General features: G+C 35.6%; 4 protein-coding genes across 4 annotated transcripts; 2 read left to right on the forward strand and 2 right to left on the reverse strand.

Annotated features, from left to right (window-relative positions):
- Positions 1-1308: 1308 nt before the first annotated feature.
- thoc7 (THO complex subunit 7) lies at positions 1309-2572 on the reverse strand. Its single transcript, XM_073076746.1, has 3 exons — positions 2434-2572; positions 2197-2320; positions 1309-1783 (listed from the first exon to the last, which is right to left on the reverse strand). The coding sequence occupies exons 1-3, from the start codon at positions 2441-2443 to the stop codon at positions 1312-1314; spliced, it is 606 nt and encodes a 201-aa protein (XP_072932847.1). The 5' UTR covers positions 2444-2572; the 3' UTR covers positions 1309-1311.
- A 252-nt stretch (positions 2573-2824) lies between these two features.
- LOC140745008 (solute carrier family 35 member F2-like) lies at positions 2825-3965 on the forward strand. The gene is made up of 3 exons (XM_073076749.1): positions 2825-3032; positions 3155-3346; positions 3811-3965. The coding sequence occupies exons 1-3, from the start codon at positions 2974-2976 to the stop codon at positions 3902-3904; spliced, it is 345 nt and encodes a 114-aa protein (XP_072932850.1). The 5' UTR covers positions 2825-2973; the 3' UTR covers positions 3905-3965.
- On the forward strand, positions 3935-6908 carry LOC140745006 (solute carrier family 35 member F2). The gene is made up of 4 exons (XM_073076748.1): positions 3935-4058; positions 4338-4705; positions 5721-5851; positions 6505-6908. Exons 1-4 carry the CDS (start codon positions 4007-4009, stop codon positions 6680-6682), a joined length of 729 nt encoding a protein of 242 aa, XP_072932849.1. The 5' UTR covers positions 3935-4006; the 3' UTR covers positions 6683-6908.
- Positions 6909-10523: 3615 nt separating this feature from the next.
- Ctr9 (RNA polymerase-associated protein Ctr9) lies at positions 10524-24425 on the reverse strand. Its single transcript, XM_073076747.1, has 19 exons — positions 24199-24425; positions 24025-24123; positions 22682-22921; positions 21726-21994; positions 21184-21379; positions 20585-20812; positions 19924-20130; positions 19426-19580; positions 18929-19099; positions 18398-18612; positions 17822-17979; positions 17365-17493; positions 16551-16813; positions 15665-15875; positions 14601-14812; positions 14115-14244; positions 13265-13500; positions 12586-12948; positions 10524-12386 (listed from the first exon to the last, which is right to left on the reverse strand). Exons 1-19 carry the CDS (start codon positions 24232-24234, stop codon positions 12197-12199), a joined length of 3708 nt encoding a protein of 1235 aa, XP_072932848.1. The 5' UTR covers positions 24235-24425; the 3' UTR covers positions 10524-12196.
- Positions 24426-24509: the final 84 nt, after the last annotated feature.

The following is a 24509-nucleotide window of genomic DNA, read 5'->3' on the forward strand; positions in this document are numbered from 1 at the left end:
ACAAACTGCTGTTACGAGTATAAGTACATGTTCACACGAACCTCAGCCACGTCTAAACGACAATTTCGTCGGTGGTTCCATCCTGCGAAAAGTATATAGTTATTGACACGGAAGGTACTAGCGACCACTGCTCATGAGAGCCAGTCTATCTAGAAGCTGCAGGAATCACACGTAACCTGTGGTTGTGGTACATGTGAATAGATGCTAAGGGTAAAATGGATAGTGTCACCGCCACGCTTAAAGGAAAGCTTTTTCCACCTTTAAAACTCAAAACTCATCCTTACTTCCTTACTAATATTATAAATCCGAAAGTAACTCTGTCTGCCTGTCTGTCTGGTTGTCTCTTCTTCACGCCCAAACCACTGAACCGATTTTAAAGAAATTTTGTACTAAGATAGTCTGAGACCTGAGAAAGGACATAGGATAGTTTTTATCCCGGAAATCCCACGGGAACTAGGGATGGCGATCTAAGATCGATTAATCGGAGAATCGATCTTTTGGACCCAAAACATCGATTATTTTAATCAATATTAGTAAGGATTGAATCGTAAACTATGCTATTGATCAAATTCAAATGATGATCTTTAGCAAAATTGATGGCATTTTCAGTTTTATGTATGTAAGTATGTTATACTATTTTCTTTTAAACGCGGGCGAAGCCGCGGGCAAAAACTAGTCTAGTGTATATAAACCGAGCTAATGCTTTGTGCATTACATGACCGACAAAATATCGTGATATATTTTTACTTTTACAAAAAACGCACATAATAGACACGTTAATGAGATTTAAGTAGGTAATAGAAATATTTATAAATTTGAAGGTCATGATATCCCTCGAGGCCACAGGTAATTTTTGAACACTTTTTATCCAATGAAGTGTTTAGAGTTTAATTATGAATCCTGGCTAAAACGCAAATCATACAGAGTTACATTGAAACAAGTGTGAAAAATGTAGTAAATTTTATTTTGTTTCTCATATTCATTACCTTACACTGCACATTACAATATCTGTAAGACTTAAATTATTTTAATGTTACCAACAAATAGTCTTTTGGTCTCTGGTCTATGTCTAAACCAATGAACAAAAATTGACTAACAATCATACATCTGTTATTTTGTAGAAGACCAAGGGTTGACAATGATGTTTTGTGTGACAAAATCATGCAAAAGTTTAAAAAAAATTATAGAATTTGAATCTTGAGGTTAATTTTTTGAGCCTAACTGGCAATCCTTACATGTATACAATATTTTTAATTCAAACTAAATGTTATAATGGATTTAATAATCCATTCATGTACAATCTAAAAGAACCTAAGACTCTTTAACCACTTTCATTTCAACATCTTCAGAACTGGACTCCACATCATCAGGTTCATCCAGCAATGCCTGTAACTGGTGTATTGATGTAACTAATACATGGAACTGTTTCTTCCTTAAAGCTAACCGGCTTTCAAGCTGTTGTTTTGTTGTTTCTAAGCTGCTCAGTTCTGTTTTTAATGTACCCAGTCGCTCCAATGTTTCTTTTCTGTCTGGCTGTTCACTTATGACTTTAGCTAACACATCATACTCAATACGGTTCTTACGGACTGTCTTAGCTTGGGTTAAATCAATTTTGCTCTTCTCTATATTGGTTTTAGCTATCTCAATACCACTTTCCAGTATCTGTGAGAGTCCTTCGTAGCTATTTAATTCTGCTGCCATCATCTCTGAAGCAAGTTGGGACTTGGTCACAGCAAACTCGCACTGTGCTAGTTGGGCCAGCATTCGATCATGAGTGGACTTACTGAAACAAAATAAAAATAGTTATGTAATGTGTAATAAATACAATTAGTTTATGTATAAATACTTTCCACAATCATTGCCTAACACTAGGAGGTTCTGGGTGTTGTATCTTGATTCACATCCCAAAAAGAAACTTTAATTATAAAATAAAGTTTTCATTTACTCAGGAATTGAAGTAGAAACATTTTACATTTACATGGATTTGCATAACTTGAGATAGATAGCTGAGAAAGATAACGAGAGGCAATATAATCGCGACAAGATGCTTCATCAATCTAATATTGTCCCACAGCTGAACACAGATCATTACGGAATGAACGGTTATAATCTTCCACTCCGGCAAAATGCTGTTTGACAGATGCATTCTAACTTAAAAAAAAACTTTTAAGGTAAGTAAAAATACAAAATCCTAACCTTTCTTCAGCTTTCTCGTCTGTACTGTTACACCATTTTATTAATGTTTTCAATAACACATTCAATCTCCGATCATCTCCAGTTCCGTCTCCATCTATCAGCAACCTTCTTCGGATTACATCCTCTGAAAGAACATAAATAAAGGAATGTTATTTTTGTGAGAACGAATTGTTATTATTTAATAACAATTATATTTATAAGTGGGAAAGGAATACTACAGAAAATAAAAATACTTACCATCACCCATGATTTGATAAGATTAAGTGATTCGACAAATAAATGAATACTTGTTTATTTAAAAAATAAAATCGGCGTCGTTTATTTAACATTAACCTAAAAACGTCTGCTTTTTTGTCAAATCTTGTCACTGATTGACATTTGACAGTTACAGTGACAGATACATTTGAGTTTGACACAACACAACGACTACGAGAAACACTTTGTGTAAACGTAAAACCGTTCTTATTTTGGTAATTAAAATTATTCTGAGTTAGGGAAAATAAGGTTACGGACTTTAAGTATTTTATTAACTTATTTTGATTTAATATATAGTAATACAATGGTTTTCTATGTTATAAAACATTATAGCCTGTTTGATTGAAATTGATTCTAAACGTTTCCTCTAATGTCATTCACCCAAATGTTTTGCTTTTATCCAGCCCAAGCCCTTGTTGCATTAAATTATGGCTGATTCTTTTATTTTTTGTAGTTTTGGTCGGAAATCTGCCTCCCAGTTTGTAGTCTTCATGTAGACTGTCACAGAATTTGCTCATAACGATGGAGAACGAGAGCTTCAGTGATAAAGTGGAGGCCTACTTTTCGGAACTCGGTCGATGGTTATTATCGTGAAAATGATTTATTTATTTTTTGTGTTTATGAACTTTATGATTATTTTCTGTCAATGATAGTAACATGTTATGTGTATTGTGAAGTGAATAATACGTGTTGTTGGTTTTAGGAAGGTGTGGCGAGGGATAATTTTGGGGCAAGTATTATCGTTGCTGTTAAGCGGCAAGTGTATCTTGACGACGCTGCTGCAGAGCGCTACCTGGCAGTTCCCAATCACTGGCCAGCTCATAGTCCCCTATGTAGTGCTATTTGTCCTATTTGCGCCTACCTTGCTGTGTAATGGTGTTCAGAAATTGGCAAAGTAAGTTTGTTATTCATTGGTTTAATTGTATGGATACTTTTAAATATCTTTTTCAAAAATAAATAAATTAATAACTTTTATATTACTGCATGTTTTCTTCATAAATCAGTTTCTATTATTTGACCTAAAAAATAGGTAATGGTCATGAAGTAAATTTTACTATACTTTTTATTTTTCTGCTAAAATTACATAAAAATTGATCTATTTTCTATTGTCTTAGTAAGTATGTTTTACCACTTCTTTGAAACCAGAACACAGTACAAAAAATATTCCTATAAGATAACAATGTTTTCATAGTGTGATGAAACTTGAGCTTTTTTTTAGTTTTTCATAATTAACTTTGCCCACAAATAATTCAAGTTTAAATATATTTTTTAGTTGATTTAATCACTTAAGTAGATTCCATGGTTAATTATAAAGTGCATATATATAAAGGTTTCCAACTTTGCTTCTTCACATTTTAGACAATGGTGGATAGTCATCATAGCATGCAGCTTGGATGTAGAAGCCAACTGGCTCCTAGTAATGTCCCAGAGGTTCACGTCAGTGTTGAGCTGACAGCTGCTAGCCTGCAGTGGGGTGGGGGCTGCTCTGGTCGGGGGGGCATGGAGGGGGCAAAGACTTGGAGTCGCTCATGTAGCTGGTGCCACACTGGGATTGATGGCCGTTGTTTGTGTCGTGTGGGCTGATGTGGAAGGTGCTCCGACTGATGGTATGAAATATGAAGTTGCTATCTTTACAGAATCTAACTCAAGTATTTCTTGTTAACAAACATTTTTATACATAGGCCTTTAATATAAATTTGAAATTTCCAAAAACTCATTTCATATTTTTTATAGCTTATCTATCCATATAAAATTATTTATTTTATATTTCACTTGTGTTACTTATAGATACTTTATACTTTTGTTATGTCATCATTTACATTATTGTCAGATTTAGTGTTCTTTTAATATGATCAGTTTTTAAATTATGTTTTTTTACTTTTCAGGCAAAAATCAACTAGTTGGTGACATGTTATGCCTGGCTGGTTCTCTTCTCTATGCCATGGTGACAGTCCTTCAAGAGATGATGCTTAAGAAGCAGTCCTGCTCAGAATACTTAGCCCTACTAGGGTTTATTGGCAGCACTCTGTCCTGTACCCAAACCTTCTTCCTTGAATTCAGTGATCTCATGTCATTCAACTGGTATGAAATTGATACAATCGTGCACTTGGGCAGCTATTGCGGAGTGCAGACAGTATTCCAGATATTGCAGAGTTTTATGCTAAGAGATGCTGGATCTATCATACTACATCTGTCATTTTTGTCTGCGGACTACTACACACTTATTGCAGGGATGTACATCTTTCAATTTAAGGTAAGTATTGTTTAATGTTTATTATATATTTATGGATTTTTTGATAATATCTTTTTATGAAATTGAAGATGCAACTTCCTCACTGATAGTAAGTGATGGACACATGTACACTGGAACTAGAAGAACCCTTTGTGGTTTGTTTCTGATGGCACCTAGCTGTGGCTAATAACAGCAGTGAATTGCTGCTGTGTTCTTGGTTTGAAGGGTCTGGTCACAAAAACTTTTTCTTTAGTTCTCAGGGGGTATCAACATGTTTGTGGTCAATATTAGGGTGGAATATATGCCATTTACTTTCAGGTGAATTGCATGCTTATTTGCTTCTACAATAAAAAAAGATATGTGGCTGCAGCTGAAGACCACATCTATTACAACAGTTTCTTATTGCAATCATTTCTTGATGTTAAATCTCTAGCGGACTAAGGGGGGGGGGGGATGAAGGGGCGGTCCTGGGAGATCTCCCAAATACAGTTGCTAAGTATCTAAAAAAAAGTCGTCAGAACAGAACAATATGTGAAATGTGAATAAGTCAGCAAAAAAAAGGTCGCCCGAATCGTATTTATCGGCGAGTAATGAGATATTTGTAATTTTGTAAAATAAAATCAACTTATTACATTGGGGACCTCAATTTAACTTTCCGCCCCAGGCCTCTGACGACTTTAGTCCACCACTGTGTAAAGCAACAGAGTTGAACTTTTTTTTTATAATATAGGAGTAACAGACGAGCATGGAGTCCACCTGATGGTAAGTGGCTACTACCGCCCATGGATATCTGCAATCAACCGCAGATAAGTTTAGATATACCTACCTGAGATCGGCCACAGATGCGCTGCTACCCCTGAGGACTAAGCTGGAACGCCTTAGAAAAGTATGTCTCCCTTACCACACCCTTCAAAACGGACACAGCAGCGCCTAACACTGCTGTCATTAGGTAGAAATAGGTTTGGCGGTGGTGCCGCCGGAGTCGAACCACAGAGGGTTCTACCACCTTCAAAATTAAATGAACTGGTTTGTTTAGTTCCACGCGCTGTACTTCCTGTCGTACCTGCTGGCGGTGGTGGGCGTGTTCCTGTTCAGCGCGCGCGCCGCGCGCCCGCCGCCGCCCGCGCACCACGCGCACGACGCGCCGCAGCCCGACAACGTCTCCATGTCAGTACCACATCACTAACCTTCTTTATTTGAATCACTAGCTAGCTGAGCCCCGCGCTTTTACCCGCGTTAAAAAGAAATCTAATAATATACATAATATAAAACCACGCGCCGTACATAGGTAACTAATCATGTACATAGGTAACTTCATAATTTAAAAAGGGGGGTTTCCGCAACCCCCTTCACAGGGGAAGTTACTATGACCTCCCCCTCGCCCCGACCCAAAATCAACATCAAATTCGACGGGTCATAAAGTACAGTTTCACCACATTTTATATTGCTTCTTTGTATAAGGGTGGCAGAAAATATTGTGATTTATACAATATGCGCCAGACTTACGGCTCAACATGTACACACGATATGGCGTCGCATCAAAAAGGCTGGTTTACAATTTGTTTTAAATGTCTAAATTTATAAATGTTGATAAAAATATTTGTTTGATCAGGCGATAGTAATCTGACAATAATATTTAAGATTTGATGGATAGTTAAAAACTGTTACGAAGTCTGCTAAAATAACGTATCATTTTAAAGGCATAATAGAGTATTTTACAACATAGAGACTGCAATGCTCTGTAAATTTTGTCTCAAACTGACCGCGCGTTTCCGTTAAATATAGCTTTTCCACAATAACACAAACATTGTATATTCCAGGGAGTATACAGTGCCTACTCTCGACTGTATACCACTCTCGGAGGGCTTGGAGCCACCGATGAGCCGCGACACTACATTCACTTCGTTCCTCGGAGGACCTCAAACCACTATGGCAAATGGTACCGCCACCTTTGGCCATACAAATGGCACACAGAATGGAATAAAGGAGGCAGCATAAAGTTAGCTATAAGTCAACAAGGTATGTTTTGTAATGAGTAATGACTGTTTGCAAAGTTGTGAAGGATTATTATCCGAATTAATCAAATTCGACAATCACCTTTTATAATTTTAACCTTTGTGATTTTACTGCATTTTTTGTAATTGTTGGTAAAGTGGCCAGTCGAAAAGAAAAAAAAAATTCAATGAATCCATAGATTGTTGGCCATCTAAGGTGATGTTAAAAATTTTATCACAAGCTACCACATGGTATATTTATTGATATTCATTGATTAATAGGTGAAAAACTACATGTTAATTTTTGCTACTTATGGTTGTATTTTTACACATGTTATGCAAGCATTTTTTTTTTAATTTTGAGGAAGTAACCAGCATAAACGATCGCATAAAATAATTGTTGTCAAAGACAATCTATTAATTATAATTATGATACATATGTAATTTAAACAACATAAACACGTCATGCTGAATGTGTATGTGTGTTCATGTAGGGATACATTTTGGTAGAGCTCATTTATATATTATAGATAATAAATACAAAATATTTAGTTGAAAAGATTTTACTTGGATTTATATAGAACTAAAGCTAGCTCAATTCTTTATTTAGATAGCTAAGTTATTTTTATGGCCAATTTTAAAAATTAAATTGAATGGGAACATATTTTATGTACTACTAGTTTCTTGTTTAAGGTGCTTACCAATTCTATAATAGTAATCTGAAACCAATCTTTGTCTCTTATTAATATAATGTAGGCCAGCTAGAATGCATGCAGTTTTGAGCCCTGTAAGTTTTATAATAAGGTATGAAATCTATAAAAATCTTGATAAATCGTTTTGATAATTGCTAAATCATATACCCTTTAGACTCTAGGATATCTTTACCTTAGGCCTTGTATTTCTAAAACTGTTTTGTCAAATAGTAACATTAAAATAACATAGTAAGTATACATATATTTTAAACTAAATAACCAAAAGGACTCTTTAATATGATTTTTGTTTGTAACACTACACATAATTGTCGTTGACAACCATTTATGAGGTTCAAATTACTTCACTATTAATAATGCAACTACAAATGGTATCTTTTATTCACAACAGAGCATTGCAAGCAACAAACCTTTGAACCAACAAATGCTTTGAGGCGTCACCAACAATGTATCATTAAATTACTTTATATCACGGCGTGCGTAAATGGACGTTTTACGCACGCTTCGCGTGCGCAAAACCCCCATTTCCGACCCCGTAATATAAAATTTTATACAACACGCGGACGAAAAATGTTTTTCTGACTCGTGTGATTGCAGTCCTCGCCTGCGGCTCGGCCTGCAAACTCACACTTGTCAGAAATAGTACATTACAATACGAGGACGAAAGATTTTTTTCTGACAAGTGTGAGTTTGCAGGCCGAGCCGCAGGCGAGGACTGCAATCACACGAGTCAGAAAAACATTTTTCGTCCGCGTGTTGTATAAAATTTTATATTACGGGGTCGGAAATGGGGGTTTTGCGCACGCGAAGCGTGCGTAAAACGTCCATTTACGCACGCCGTGATATAAAAAATTTTTCGTCCTCGTATTGTAATGTACTATTTGGTAATACAAATAAACTACAAATTTATTTTTGACGATCGGAAGAGACGATAAATGTTTGTTTTGTTAAAGTTTCTGTTTTATATATTAATATTTTATAGCGGTATGTTGCGCTAAGGTTTTAGAAATGCAAGACTCGTTTTCACTGTAGCCCTAAAAATATTACGATATAGTAAAATTAGCGCACATTAAAATTACTCAGTATTAATCCTAGTCATTTTTACTTTTTAACGGATATACTCGTTTTAATAGTGATATTTTAATACAGCAATAACGACCACTAAGGAATTATAATCGAGAATTGAGAACGGTAACTGCCATATACTCGAATTTTTATGAAAATTTTGAATCCAATTGGTAATTATAATTAAGATTTAGCAAGTTTGTATGGATTTTAATGTAGATTACTAGTGACGAGAGATGTTAGTTACTGATTGTAAGAGATTACATATTATATGCTGTAGTTTTAATATAGATATATTCGCTCTGAATCTATTTGCTGTCCGATCTTAGAAGTGTGTCTAAAATGAGGCTATGTGATTAGTTTTGATGAAAACATTAAAGCTGAAATTATTCTTAGGTTGTGTGTCTTCGTCCTAACATGCTCAACTCGAAATTAATAATATTACGAAATTGAATATGTTTCAAGGTAGTGATGAGAGAGAACAGAGTTGTACATTGGTTTGAAGGGTATGGTATAGGGGCAGCAAAAGTCTGGATGAAGTCCTTGGCCAATAGGGACCATCTACCATCAGATGTACTGCATCCTTGACGTCTTGATGTTTTCAATGATATTAAAAAAAATGACATTATATATGCAAACTTAAAGTGTAGCCTCATTTTAGGGACCTTCTATTGAGATCAAATTAATTATGATATTTTAAATGCTGTGATTCGATATGATTTCCTTTACTTAAGAGATCTTTACTATTTATGATTGTTTCAAAGATTTGTCTATTTATTTGTTAAATCAAATGTCTATATTATATTTATTAGAGCTATATTAATGCTATTTTGTTGAATGTTGCATGTTAAGCTCAATTATTAATAATAAGATAAACATGCATTTAAATATTAGTCCATTAGATAATTATTATTGTATACTTACCGCGTTGATCTATGTATAATTTTATGTAAAAATAATACGGATTTGAAATAATGTTCTGTAGGAATTGAATAATGTGGTATTTCAAATAACACTTAAAAAGTTAATCATAATAATTGATTTCTTTGTTTAAAATACAGTCTCACTGTTTCGCATAGGTCTATTATTATCAGTATAACAATCTCTATATTTTGATTCTATCTGGGTCCTCACTAAGTTACACTAGTTAGAACGCACTGTCTCATAAATACTTTAAACTTAGATTGAATCTCCTGGTATACATTCTGCACCTGAAGTCGTCAATTGCAATTTATTTTAGTTCCATAATTACTTGGCAACAACACAGACGTTTACACATCGAAGATTTTATTATATTGTTTATAAATATTATAACGCATTTTTCGCACTTCATCGATGTATAAAGACAATGTGTTATTCGAAACTTTTAACTATTACAACCAATAAGCGAAAGGTTGTGTTAAACGAGTCACAATATAATTGAGAATACACTGGAAAGTCCACACTGTATTTTTTGTTCATAAGTCCATAACCAAGGTGTTACAGCAAAAAATTAAGCAGTATGGTAATGATTTGATCCGAAGATTCAGTTTCTATTGATATTAACCGTCACCTTTGCAGTGTTAATTCATATTATTAAGTAAAAGTTATCGGTTAAGTCAAACAGTTAATTTGCTTTGTAATTTGGGCTTCCGAGAAAAAGCTTCGCGTGAAAAATGTATCTCATTTTGCATTGTATAATTTAATATATAGTTTGAGGAAAAATTATGGGATCATTTGTTTTAACTCAAATACATAATCATGTTATTTATGATACGTTTGAAATAAACTTCGTAAATTTACTTGTCTTTCAGATCTTGATAGAAATGTATTATGAATTAGCCTACATATTTAATAAATATACAACATTTTCAATTAGTGTTTCATTTATTAATATACCTTACACCGCTGATTGATAAATAATATAAGTATTAATTACTTATTGATGTCATGAATTAAATTAATATCTACTAAGCATATTGAAGTTTAGAATTGTGTGGGAAGTTGCACTTCTGGTTCATCTAAAATGATTTCACAGATTTATAAGGATTATTAAATTTATGATTATCACTTCAAATTAATAAAACGAAATTTCCATACACTCTTTATTTTGTATTCACATACTCAATTCAATAACAGAATTTTAATTCATATAATACAGAATATAAGGCGTCTTACTTGTGAGATATTGAAATATTTCTTTCTATAGTCATATGTAGAAAGTCGGAACACAGCGTTTTTGTAGAGTCAGAACACTTTACCATACAATTAGTTATTGCCTATGAATTATGAACTTGTACATAGCAGTTTTTTCTTGTATCAAAATTTTATTATTGTGTTTTAATTTTTGAACCTGGGAAAACATTAAACGTTACTTTTACAAATCTATTCTACTACAACTGTATCTATATATTTGTCGTCATAAGTGTTAAATCGCATATTCATTAGGCGTTAAATACACCGCGACACGTGTGCCTAGAAGTTACAAGACCAGAGATAATTGAATTAATGTTGTCGTAAGTAATAGTAGGTAATCATTATCGAAAATTTGAAGATTGAAGAAACTAAATATCGCCAATAAAAAAATAAGACTATCGGGTAACAAATAAGAGCAAAAAGGACTGAATGCCCATGTCATTTACGTTGAATTTCGCCCAGTTGCCAAAATTCAACTGTAGTTATTTTTTATATTTTTTATAATAATTCAAACGTTTGTGAATTGCGGATAGAACCATTATACGAAAAAGTTCTAGATGATAAAAATGCATCTATCATTATAAACGAAATGGTTTTATATAATATTGATCTCATAACTTCACAAGGAATAACGTCTACATATTTCCCGTTGGCACGAAAATATTAACCGCTCCTTTACCCGCTGAATATGCGTCTTAAATATAAGGCAGTGATGAATTATTAAGATAATTTTCATAGTACATACATACATATAGGAAACACAGTAGAATAGTAATAAGTATTAATAGTGTAAAAAGACAATCAGTAAAAATAAAATACAGTCAAGCTTCAACATAATAACTGAACATAAAATAAATCAGAAATATTTCTATGTTTCATTAATGACCAATGACCATTATAAATTAACCCATCTTATGGAGTTTTTTTGATGAATGAACATGCAGAATATTTCAACTATGTTTTGTTTTTCTTGCAACTGGTAATCAGAAACATACCTATTTACCAAACCTAACCATGGAAGGCTTTTTGTAACGTTCGCGAATGTTTGTATAGTTTTTATCAATTCTACATGGCAAATATTTTAGGCATCTGTAAATAACTCTAAACTGATCATGTCCTGTCTGAAGTCTACCACACTACTCCTTAATTTTAAGGCAGATTAATCTGCCTTCCACATCCTTCAAACCAGATCTAGTTCTTACATTGCTCAATGAAGTTTTGGCTCCCATCGAAATAAATCTTACATAAATCATTTCAGATTTTTCAGATAAGCTTAAAGCCCTAGCCGAATAGATAATATTCGGTCCTGCTCTCGGCCGAAACACCAAATTAATAATGGTCAGTACTCACAAAAACTTCAACCACCATCACAATTTATATTTGAGGACAAGTTATAATACCTCATATCATTCCACCATATTAGACACATTGGATTAAAGCAAATCTCTCTAATGTCAATTGGTCCCCTTAAGGGTTCTCTGAATTCCAAATCATAGTTGTGCTTACCTTGAAGGTAACATTCATACCCTACACTTCTAATAATAACTACTACATATGTACATATATAACTAAGCTTCGTCTTCACTGGCTGAAACAGACTTCCTAGAGACCGGTGTCTCGGGCCTAGAGTTCCTAGATCCCGAACGAGATCTAGAGCCAGAATGGGACCTAGATCTGGAACGACTCCGAGATCCACTCTTGGATCTTGAACGGGACCTTGACACGCTCTTGGATTTGGAGCGAGATCGACTCTTGGATCTGCAAAGTAAAGAAATATAAAAATATAGTTATTGTATATAACATTGAAATCTTTAATTGCAATCGATAGTAACATAAGCCATCATTAAATTAAATTGTCTGTATTAGCAAAAAATGAAAAAAAAAAACTAATATTGCTATAAATTTCTGCAAAATGTAATAAAAATTGTATCAAATAATTGATTTGTTATTTTATTACCTGGATCTCGATCTGGACGGGCTCTTGGATCTGCTTTTGGATCTTGATCTGCTTTTAGACCTGGATCTGCTCTTAGACCTCGACCTGCTCTTAGACCTCGACCTACTCTTAGACCTAGATCTGCTTTTAGATCTCGACCTGCTCTTAGACCTGGACCTGCTCTTAGATCTCGATCGGCTCTTCGATTTCGACCGGCTCTTCGATCTAGAACGGCTCTTGGAACGAGAGCCACTCTTGGACCTAGAGCGGCTTTTGGACCTGGACTTGCTTTTAGAGCGAGATCTGCTCTTGGAACGAGAACGGCTCTTTGCTGACCCAGATCGGGATCGGCTTCGGGATTTCGAGCGACTCTTCGATCTAGACCTGCAATAAATTCACTCAGTTACATATCACATATTCAATTTGTTTTTCAAAATTTTAATTTACGATATTAATTAATTAATTATAATTTTCCAATATTTTACTATTAAATTACAATAAAGCGCAATTAATGCGTAGTAGATATTTGAATAAGAATTATAAAAATCATACTGAATAATTCGTTTATACAATCAACTTAATGACATTGACGAAGACAAATTTGAACATCACATTATATCGTCACTGGAAAGGTTAAAAGTCTAACAAACTAACCTTTCTAACTAACCAAACTAACAATATTATATTACACTATATTTACCTATCACTATCAGACGCGGACATGATCCTCTTGCGTCCTTTATTCGCGGGCGGGCTGCGACTGCCGCTGCGACTACGACTACGACTGCGACTACGCGACTTTCGCGACGCGTCCGAGTCCGACTCTGACGTCGATATGGTCTCCTTAGACACTATCTTCATGCGTTGCTTCGCGCCCAGCCTGTCCTCAGCTTTGTCTTTGAGCGCTTTCTCGCGGCGGCCGATACCCTTCTCGCCCTGTGATTGAGAATTGTTTGGGTAAATAAATGGAATCATATCTTAAATGGTGAAACATACAAAGTTTCAGAGCGGAGTAGTGTCTAGTAATGGGACAATAAAGTTAGCAATGTCCACTTACTACACTACACTCATAACCTTATATTAGGTGTCCCAATGTGTACAAGTATTGATATACTAAAAACTACGCCAATGACAAAAAATTTAATCAACCATTTAAATATCTATAAGCAATAACGAAGCATGTATCAACGATGATAATTATAATATTGATGAAAATGATAGTGACATTGATGACGTTATGGAAACGCTATTATGAAGACGATAATTTTGTAGACGTTGAATCATCAGCAATAGCTATTGATAGCGACATTACAAAAATAATATTTCTGCTAAAGATAAATAATTATTTATCACTAGCTGATCTGGCAAACGTTGTGTTGCCATATGAATAAAAAAATGTTAAGGTGAACAAGCCTTATCACTTAGGGGTATGAAAAATATATAGAAGACCTACTGAATATGCATATAAAATTAGGTGAAAATCGGTAAAGCCGTTTCGGAGGAGTACGGTAACTAATATTGTGACACGAGAATTTTATACATAAAATTACCTTCTTGCGGCCCTTCTTCCTGGGCGCATCACTATCGCTGCCACTGTTCCGCTCGCGGCGCTTCTTGCCCTTACCCTTGCGGCCCTCACCCGCCTCGCGTTTGCGTTTACGCTGCTTCTCGCCCTTCGCCCTACAAAAAATAACATTAAGTCAAATCAAATAAAATTCGTTTCCTATGGAATGAATAAGCTAGGTATATGTACTAGTCATAAAATAATATTCCTCTACATTACCGCCGCAAGTGGGCATTCAAAGTAATGTGCGTATTACAAATTAATTATCACTTGCTAAAGCGGTGAAGAAAAACATCGTGAGGAAACCTGCATACCTGAGAGATTTATAAAAAAAAAACTCAGACGTATGTGAAGTCTCCCCATACGCACTAGGCCAGCGCGGTAGACTATGGCCTAATCCTTCTCATTATGAGAGGAGACCCGTGCCTAGCAGTAGGACGTTAATGGGTTGATGATGAGGTAATTAACTCACCCTTCCTCCCTAGGTCCTTCACTGCCACTGGCGGAGTCAGACACGTATTCGTCCCTACGACGCCCGCGGCCGCCGCCCTTAGGCTTGCCCTCTGGCGGCATATCTGCGAATAGTAGGGCGTTTTTCGTCTTCTCCTTGTACTCCTGTCGCTTTTGAAGCATTTCCACAGTACTCTTGGCCTGTTCCTCCTCGCGACGCTTGCGTTCTTCTTCCTGTAAAATTTAGAATTAAATAACTTTAGACATCATGAATTGTATAAAAAAGTGAATTGAAACTGATTTTGGACAAATTTTTGTTTTTGTGAATGAATGTTGTGAGCGAATTCTTACGTTTAGGCTTTAAATGATATTTGTCTTTTATTGACTTTAATTTCAACTTTAAAATTGCGCAATTGACGTGTGCAAAGTGCGTGAAATTTCTTAGCATTTATTAATTGTATTTGTCACGTATGTGTATTTTTCGATTTTTAATAAGAAAGGTCCGCAATCAGCTCCGATTGACTCCACTTAACATATTCGAAAAAGCAAGCTTTGAAGGTGGTAGAACTTTTTGTGGTTTCACCTATTTCTGCCCAATAACATTAGTATTCAGCACTGCTGTGTTCTGGTTTGAAGGGTGTGGTAAGGGAGACATACATTTTCGGAACGTTCCAGCATAGTCCTCAGGGGTAGAGGCACATCTGTGGCCGACCTCAGGTAGGAATATCTAATCCTATTTGAGGTTGATTACAGAGATCTACGAAGGGCAGTGGCCACTTACCATCAAGTGGACTGCATGCTCGTTTGCTACTCCTATATTATAAAAAAACAAGCAATGATAAAGACATAGAGAACAAGACTACTGTGAGCGACGTCAGCGCTCCACACAACCCATAATGTTCACCTGTTGCTTGCGTCTATCGTGAGTGACGCCAGCATTCGACATTTTTATTTCTTTCCCCCTCCCCTGTTGCCTGCGTCTACTGTGAGTGACATCAGCGCTCGACATTTTTATCTCTTTCCCCCTCACCTGTTGCTTGCGACTACTGTGTGACGTCACACTCCACTATCTTATCTCTTTCTCACCTGTTGCCTGCGGAACGCCTCCCGCTGCTCGCGCTGCCGGTCGCGCAGCGTGACCTCCTCGTCGTGTTGCCGTCTCGCTCGCGACACGTGCCACTGCGCCTGCGAGAGCAGGTCCGCGCACGTGCGCGCCTCCGCCGCCGCCGCTGCCGGCTCGAAGCGCGCGCGCTCCGGGCCCTCGCCGCTCTCCGCTTGCGATAGACGTTGGAAGTATCTGGAGGGAACGGGCGTGAGATTAGTTACATTTGTCATTATGTCATGTTAAAAAATAAAATATTAACAAAAGTTGAAATGTTTTGCATCAATCTTTCATTCATACCTGACGTGTTAAGCACTGCTTGTTACTGATTTAAACACTTATTTATTTAAAATAGGCTTGCTGATATGTTGTTACTTTTTGAACATATACTTCTGTGACTAGTGACTATGTAACATTATTATACACATAAGTATAATTTGATTCATATACATTGACCTGTATGACATGTGCACACCTATTTTCTTCTAATAACAGCAGTGTTAAACGCTGTTGTGTTTTGATTTGGAGGGTGTTATAAAGGAGACATAATTATCTAAGGCATTCCAGTTTAGTCCTCTGAGATAGCGGTATATTTGGGGGCGTCCTAAAGAATCTAATTTTATCTGGGGTTGATTACAGATGACCATGGGCGGCAGTTGCCACTTACCATCAGGTGAACTGCATGCTCGTCTGCTACTCCTATACTATAAAAAAAAATGTGCACCACAACCTCGAGTTCCTATTGTACTCCCTCAGCACGTCAGTGGCAAGCTTTTGAAATGCGCGCGTCTTGTTACACTCTATCACAATTACACGTGTTACGCACTATCATGCTGAGTATTGACGCGTGCGACACGTGCAGTTACCAACCTGTGCGACACGTGCAGCTCGTGCACGGCGCGCAGCACGGCCTTGAGCTCGGAGCGCTCGTCCTTGAGCACGTGCGCGGCGAGGCGGCGCAGCGCGAGCGCGGTGTTGTAGAGCAGCGCGGGGTCGTGCGGCGCGACGCGGCGGGCGCGCAGCAGCGCGGCGCGCGCGGCGTGCGCGCGGCCCGCCAGCGTGTGCGCGCGCGCCAGCCACGTCAGCCACTCCACGTCGTGCTGCATGCGGAACTTGCGCACGCAGTTCTCGTACTGCCACACACGGACACGGTTAAGCCTGCTCCACATTCTCGCGAGAACGCAAGAAAAACCTGATTCGTATCGGCTCCACATTCTCGTTTCGCATGATTTTCTCGCGTTCTCGCAAGATTCTCGCGAGATTGTGGAGCGCGATTTAGTGATATGCACATCCGCAGATATTCGCAAGATGAAAAAAATCTGTATCCGTATCAGTTCCTTTTAGCCAATCTTTTATATTAACAAATTTCATTTAGTATGCATCATGTAAAATATTTACGCACATAAACGTATCATGCATGTACACAACGCCTTTAAAGATGTACACTCTTAAATCATGAATATTAAGCATCTATACATACTAATAAGCCAAACCACTGCAGGACTAGTAATGTGATAGTAACCTTAAACATAATAATTGTAAACAAAAATAAAACACAAAAATACGTTTGATAACAATTTCTCAATAAAAAAATTAAGGGCTCAATTCCCAATGAAAATAAATAAAAAAATTAAAATAGACATAAAACAACAATTCATTAAATATACAAAATAGACACACTCACCATCTGTATGGCATTAATGTATTGCTTCTGCTCAACATATATGTGCGCGATATTCATCCACACGTCAGGGAAATCCGCTGTTGCCTCACGCACCTGCGCGAATATGTCGCGAGCTTCGTTGATGCAACCCTGGTACAAAAATAAATTAATGAATAAATTAATTAATAAATAAAAGACTGGGAGAATTAATGAGTTAACAAATGATTCTGCAGTCAATGATTAATTTATGATTAAATCACATAATATGTTTTATTCTCGAGTGAGTGCTTAAAGGGTTGCACTCACTCGTGTGACAAGTCATGAAAATTTAAAGTTTGTAATTATTTAGGCAGAACATTTAATTAATAATTAAACGTTTAGTTAAGAGATAAAAGTTTTAAGTCATAAGTCATATTGGCGTTACTATAAATATTTCTACCTATTTCTGAATAACAAGTCTATGTCATCTGAAACATACCTTATGCGCCAAAACGCATCCGATGCCGTTAGCAGCCCATATGTTCTTAGGGTCGTTCTTAAGCACTTGCTTGTACATAGCGAGCGCTCGCTCTTGATGTCTTTTCTCTCTGTCTTTCTCGCGACACGGTTGATGTAGAGTTTGGAGCCATACGTTACCTGAGTGAGAAATATGCCGGTATAATGTGGAGCATAGACAAATTGCCGACTCAAAGAAATGCGTTATTTCCAAAGAACATTATATTATAAAGAATATTTGTAATATTAAATTATGGAAGTTGTTACAGTGCTTGTCAGAGACGCCGTACAGTAATAGACTAATAGATACATAATTCTATGAACAAAAGACAATACATTAGAAGATTGCAAACTTAAAAAGCGTGCTTATCCAAGAGATTCAACATTTTATAATAGTATTGTTACATATGACATTTGTTTGATTAATTTCCATAAAATTACTCTAATTCTCAGTCCACCACAGTGGATTTCCTTCTTACTAATGCAACAGCAAGATATCACTTTCACAGATAAAACAAACCTGGCACACAGATAGACCACATAAAAAACCATCACTAACCGAGAGCAATCAACGAGTAAGCATCATTAGATGTTGATGGATTCTGCAATATCCTCTCGAACTTCTTCTGTCCAGGCCCCCACTCCTGTTGTGCTAAGTGGAGGTTGCCGAGGAGCGACCACGTGTCTGGGTGCTCAGTGTTCACTTTTAGGGCTTCCTTGAACCAATCTGATGCTTCGTAGATCTGGCCTTTGTCTCGAGCCATGCAACCGAGCCTGTGGTAGAAATATAGATTTTTTGTGATGATTCAGTTTATATTACCTTACACTTTAACAAACATATGAGAGTACTCGGTAATATTTTCGAAATAATGTGGATATGTAAAAAAACATCTGCACAACTTCAATTGTTCGTTAGTCTCGCTAAAACTCGAGAACGGCTGGACGGATTTGGCTAATTTTAGTTTAAAATAATTTGTGGAAGACCAAGGAAGGTTTAAAAGGTTAGTAAATATGATATATATTTCATAAATAGATTCTGAGGCGGTACAAAGTTTGCCGGGTCAGCTAGTAATGCATAAAATTTACTTACCGTAAATAACAGTCAATGTAATTGGGATGCTCTTTTAAGATGTCCTTGTACAGTTTCTCAGCTTTATTATACACACAGAGCGCTTCGTTCAAGCGCGCCAAATTGTAACTGGTGGTGACAGCTATTGAGTTATAATACTGAGCGTCTAGTGTTTCCGCGTCGGCCTTTTCTCTGAGAATAGAATGATGTAGTTAGATAATTGTCAAAAACATCTATGTATTTAGAGTTTACATTTAGATATTTACTAATTTAATAATGTAGTATGGGAGAAGTTTTATTTGAATGTGATTTGATTTGAATATTCACATAAATTGTTTACTCCACAATCACAGGTAGACACTGATTTTTTTTACATATTATTTAAACACATTTTTTACGACCATGTTAAGTTAGGTCGTTTCTAACATTCGTAAATAAAAGGAAACTAAAAATATATTGAGTAGAGTAAATAAATAAATAAATAATTTGTTTCTATTTATTTTATTTTTTATGTTTACCTTTCCAAAGCTTCTTCTAAGTAGTTTTTAGCTTCATTCAAATTCCCCAACCGGTAATGTAAGGCAGCTACATTATTTAGAATTTCAGCAGGAATATCTGCATTTACTTTTTCTTTAAGGATTTTCATCGAGGTACTATAGGCGTTTAATGATCCCTGGGAAAATAAATAAATTACGTTTTACAAAGTAATTACAAAAAATTAAATGTTATGTTATATTACAAAAATACTGAAATGAAGCTCATAAAAGTTAATATAGAAGAAACTATATCAATGACTATAAGAAAAATTGGCCTTTTTAATGTAAGTCCTTAATATAACACGAGTCTTTTTGATGGAACTTTTGTAATAAATGCCTAATTGGGACTTAGTTTTATGGGAGTATGGTAACACATGCCTGGTAAGTAAGTTACATCTAATCTATAGAATAAGGTGAACACAATTCTACTTATTTGTTATATTACAACACAGTATTTAAACTTTAATAAAACATCATTACCTGCAAATCATTCTGCTCCAAGATCTGAGCCAGTTCAATCCAAGCCTCCACATCATCTGGAAACTGTTCTGTGACCTTCTTCAGATGTTGCCTAGCTATATCGCGTTTTGATTGCGATGGTGAGTTAGCATAGAGGGAACCTAGGATCTTCATTGTTTCATAGTTGCCCGGTTGAGCTTTAAGTACTTTCTCGAAACATTGTGCTGCCTGGATTAATAAAAATACTTGTCTATATATAACATAAAGATAATCCTTTCAAAACAGATGTAATATAAAGCACAAAATAGATATTGGGAATTAATTTTTCTATTATATAAAGACTAGTGTATAATATAATTCGTGAGTAAGATACTGTAGTTTTAAACAATGTTTTCTAAATGTCCGCTTTTGTATGTTTCTCATTCACTAATAGAAAACAAATGAAACATAAAAAGACATGTCAATGTGTCAAAAACCTTATGGTAACAAGTTAACTATGTACCTTAAATATGTACCTATATTTAATGTTATTTTATTGATCTATACTTTCAAATCTGACTGACAAATTTAATCTTCCTTGTTTAAATGATAGATTTTAGCCGATAATACTGGATCAACTCTATAATTTCTCATAAGGTTTCAATGCAATCTGGTAACCAAAAATAATTTTAACCACACTCACATTTTCAGTGTCCCCTCTGTAGATATACATCTGCCCGAGACCGTAGTGAGGTAGCACAAAGTTGGGTGGTGCGAACTGCGTCGCCTGGTAGTAATACTGGAAGGCCTGATCACAATCACCTTGCGCGTGAAACGCTCTGGCCAAGTGGTGACAGCTCTCCGCTCGCATTGCTTCGTTCTCAGTGTTGTGGAACGCATGTAATGCTAAGTGCTGCACTTTGCTGTAGTCCTAGTACATGAGTGAAGGAATAAGGCTATTAAAGTAGTGCTTCTCGGGTTTCGGATGCAGTAAAATCAGGAAACTGTGAGCACTAGCGGTAATTATCCTGTATTTATAAGCTAAGTGTTAGCATTAAAAGAATTAACTTATTAACAATACAAATATATCACGAAAGTATTAGGATAGAACAGATAACAATGAAAGAATATTTCTCAAAATATAGAAATTTAAAAAGTGAATTTAGTTTTTGTAGTGAGTCGGTACAATCAAGAATTCACACCTCAAGAATACAATAACATTTCTCATGTTGATTTGCTGAAATTATTACATTACTAAGAAACATTTGTAAAGAATTAACTTGGATAAATCATGTTAACTACCTTTTTAAAGAAGAAATGATTAGCCAGATGGTTCAAAACCATTGGGTTTTTCGGATCTATAGCATATGCCTTGGAGAGCATAATGACAGCTATCATATTAGATTCATTCTCCTGCAAATTCAACTTCAGTATAGAGAGACCTACAAGAGCACCAACACACTGTGGATCCAGTTGAAGAGCCCTTTCAAACGCCATTCTGTAAAAAAAAAGTTTCATAAATTCATGTCAAAAAATATTCTAATTAGGTTATTTTATGTAACTTTATATTAACATACATCAAATGTATGAAACCAACCAAGTATAAGCCAATTAGATTTAAAATCATGTTAATTGGCTTAGACCATAAAGTGGTGTTATAATATTATAAGGCTTGGGTTAATGTGATCATTAATTTTATTTTGTGTGGACAATTGCTTTCTTTACCTGTTAGATTGATCTCATATCAGAAAGCATATATCTTGTATTAAGAAACTAAGATTACTTTATTTTAAAACACTTTGAGGAGGTGATTTTATCTTCTTTATCATGTATGATGAAATTACCTGGCTTTATCTTGATTATTCAGTTTCATAAAACAATGCCCCATTCCCAAACGTAATGCTGCTGGACTATCAGGATTAGTTCTTAGAGCTTTTTTGTAGAACGCAAGGGCACCTCTGTAATCTTTACGGTTGAAGGCAATACAGGCTTTGCCGAGTAGTGAAGGCACATTGTTAGGGGACTGGTTAAGTACAAAATTGAACTGTGCATCAGCCTGCTCCATTTTGTCTCCTTCGAGGAGGCAAAAATATGCTCTACCGAGAAGATGGTTCTGTGGAAACAAATACACATTTTGTAATTATAAATTTATACATACTAATAATTAGAGATGCGCCGAATAGTGGTTTCACCGAATAACCAAATACCGAATAATGTTCAAACCGAATATTCAGCTGAATAACTTGGTTAACCATTTCTTTATTGTCTTATCTATTAAAAATAAATACTGATTTAAGGTTTAAAATAAATGTTCACTATACTAACTATAGATTAAGTAATAAATGTTTTGACTTGAGGTATCAAAATAAATGTTGATTTGAAGTTTAATCGCTTTATTTTATTAGCTTTATTCAACACATTCTTCATAGGATTTGAGTTTGACTTGTAAGATAACATAAATCTTACTTAAGAAGTTTTGTGTTTTAGTCCTGTACCATGTTGTGTACACAAGAAAATAGAAATACTCGAACCGAATATATTCGGCGCCAACACCGAATAATTCGGTCCAATACAAATAGCAAAAAAGATGCCGAATACGCCGAATACCGAATACCAAACGAATATTCAGCGCATCTCTACTAATAATAATTCTAAGTAAACTTGCCTTGTAGCATAAATAATTAAACCTAAATAAGGCAAACAGGCTTCTTGATAAAAAGGCAGCTCTTTTGGCACCTGTTTTGAAGAGCCCCGTACACTTAATACAGTTAAAAAATAACAATAGATATGTAGCAATTACCTGATCATACATGATGATTTTATCAGCCATGGTATATAAAAGGGTGGCCTTTGTAAACAACTCCTTCTTTTTATCTTTCGTCTTCTCCTTATTGGCCTCCTGTACATAGTAGGCAGCCAACATGTCGAGAGCCCGCATCTGGTCTCTCTCGAAATCCCGATAATCAATGTTTGCATCCACTCGGGAAGCTTCCAAGATCTTGAGGAAGTCATCGATCTTCTTTTGCTTGTAATATGCAAGCTGCAACAATGTTGATTTGAGTATTGTTAGTTTTTCGTCTTTTGAATTCAGAAAATTGTAGAATTTAGGTCAAAGATCAATGCTAAAACTATAACCTATAGAATGTCTGTATAATGTATTACATTAAACAATAATGAATTAGATTAATAACAATGTTTTATTATTTCTACACACAAACATAATTGCAGGACTGGTTTTCTAATGAACATAGTAATATAGTGGTAAATGGCATAATTACGTCTCCCTGATGATAAATGAAAATGAAAAAACTATTCTAGTTTATTATAAACATAGTGGTTATTGCTGAATTACACAAGGGTAGCTTTGTTGGCAAAACATTAGAAATGATATGAATCATCATCAACCCATTATTGTCCCACTGCTGGGCACGGGTCTCCTCTTAGAATGAGAGGGATTAGGCCATTTGCGTATGGGTAGACTTCACATACCTTTGAGATTTTTTTTTATAAATCTCTCAGATATGCAGGTTTCCTCACTATGTTTTCCTTCACCGTTTTAGCAAGTGATAATTAATTTCTAATATGCACATAATTTTCGAAAAATCAGCAGTGCGTGCCTGGGATTTGAACCTCGGACCCCTTGATCGAAAGGCCGAGTTTCTTAACCACTAGGCTATCAGTCACTTAGAAATGATATGAATGATAATTAGGATGAAGTTACATGAAAAGGATCCAATCCACAATAGACTTCATATGGATTGGATCCTTTTCGTTAAACTATTCCTTGATGCATGCATGACAGAAGCTGACTGGCTGTGTGTACATATATATTTTGTGTATGTGGGAGTTATACATGTGTAGTTGAGCGCTTATTACACTAATGTATAGGTAAAGAGAAATATTTTGATGAACGCTCTTGTTATCATCTATGTTTTCTGTTTAATTTACTGTCTAGAAAATGTAAGACGCACTTTTTTTGCTACCAGAAATATATAATTTCTCCTTAACTTGTTACTTTACAGGATATACGTATACCATATCCATACACTCGATTATAAATTATGCGCTGCGTTTTTGGGTTAACAAAATAAACTATACATTAAAATAGCTATATAGTTTCAAAATAGGTTAACTTCAACTCACCGCGACATTTATCCAGACGTTGAGCTGTGATCTCTCCTGCTGCAATATACTCAGCACTTCATCTCCAGAGGGGAGTTGCTCTGGATCCAATTCTATCACCTGGATAATCACCAACAAACCATTAACATTTTGAAATACGAATTGCAAATCGCGCCTTATTTATAGAAACATTACCTCGTCGGTGCTCATCAATGGAATTTCGAGCGACATTTTGGATGATTTCTTTTATTTGCACACACTTTACTCAAATTTTACACATCCTTATAAATATCTCAACTTAATTCACCACGAAAGCACTACATGGCAGCAAAATTGCTGCGAAAGCGACTGTAAACGTAGATGAATACCGCAATTTCGATACGATACGGCAAGCAAGCAAGCAGCGTTCAACCTTTGACAAATGAAACGATTGACAGATTAAAAAACAGTATACATGCTATCACAAAAAAGTTTTGAAGTAGATAATAAACGAAAATATAGGCTAA

This window comes from Epargyreus clarus, unplaced genomic scaffold (genome assembly GCF_041222505.1).
Source record: "Epargyreus clarus isolate Ecla_fem2 unplaced genomic scaffold, WU_Ecla_fem_2.2 ptg000009l, whole genome shotgun sequence".
NCBI classification, from domain to species: Eukaryota; Metazoa; Arthropoda; class Insecta; order Lepidoptera; family Hesperiidae; genus Epargyreus; species Epargyreus clarus.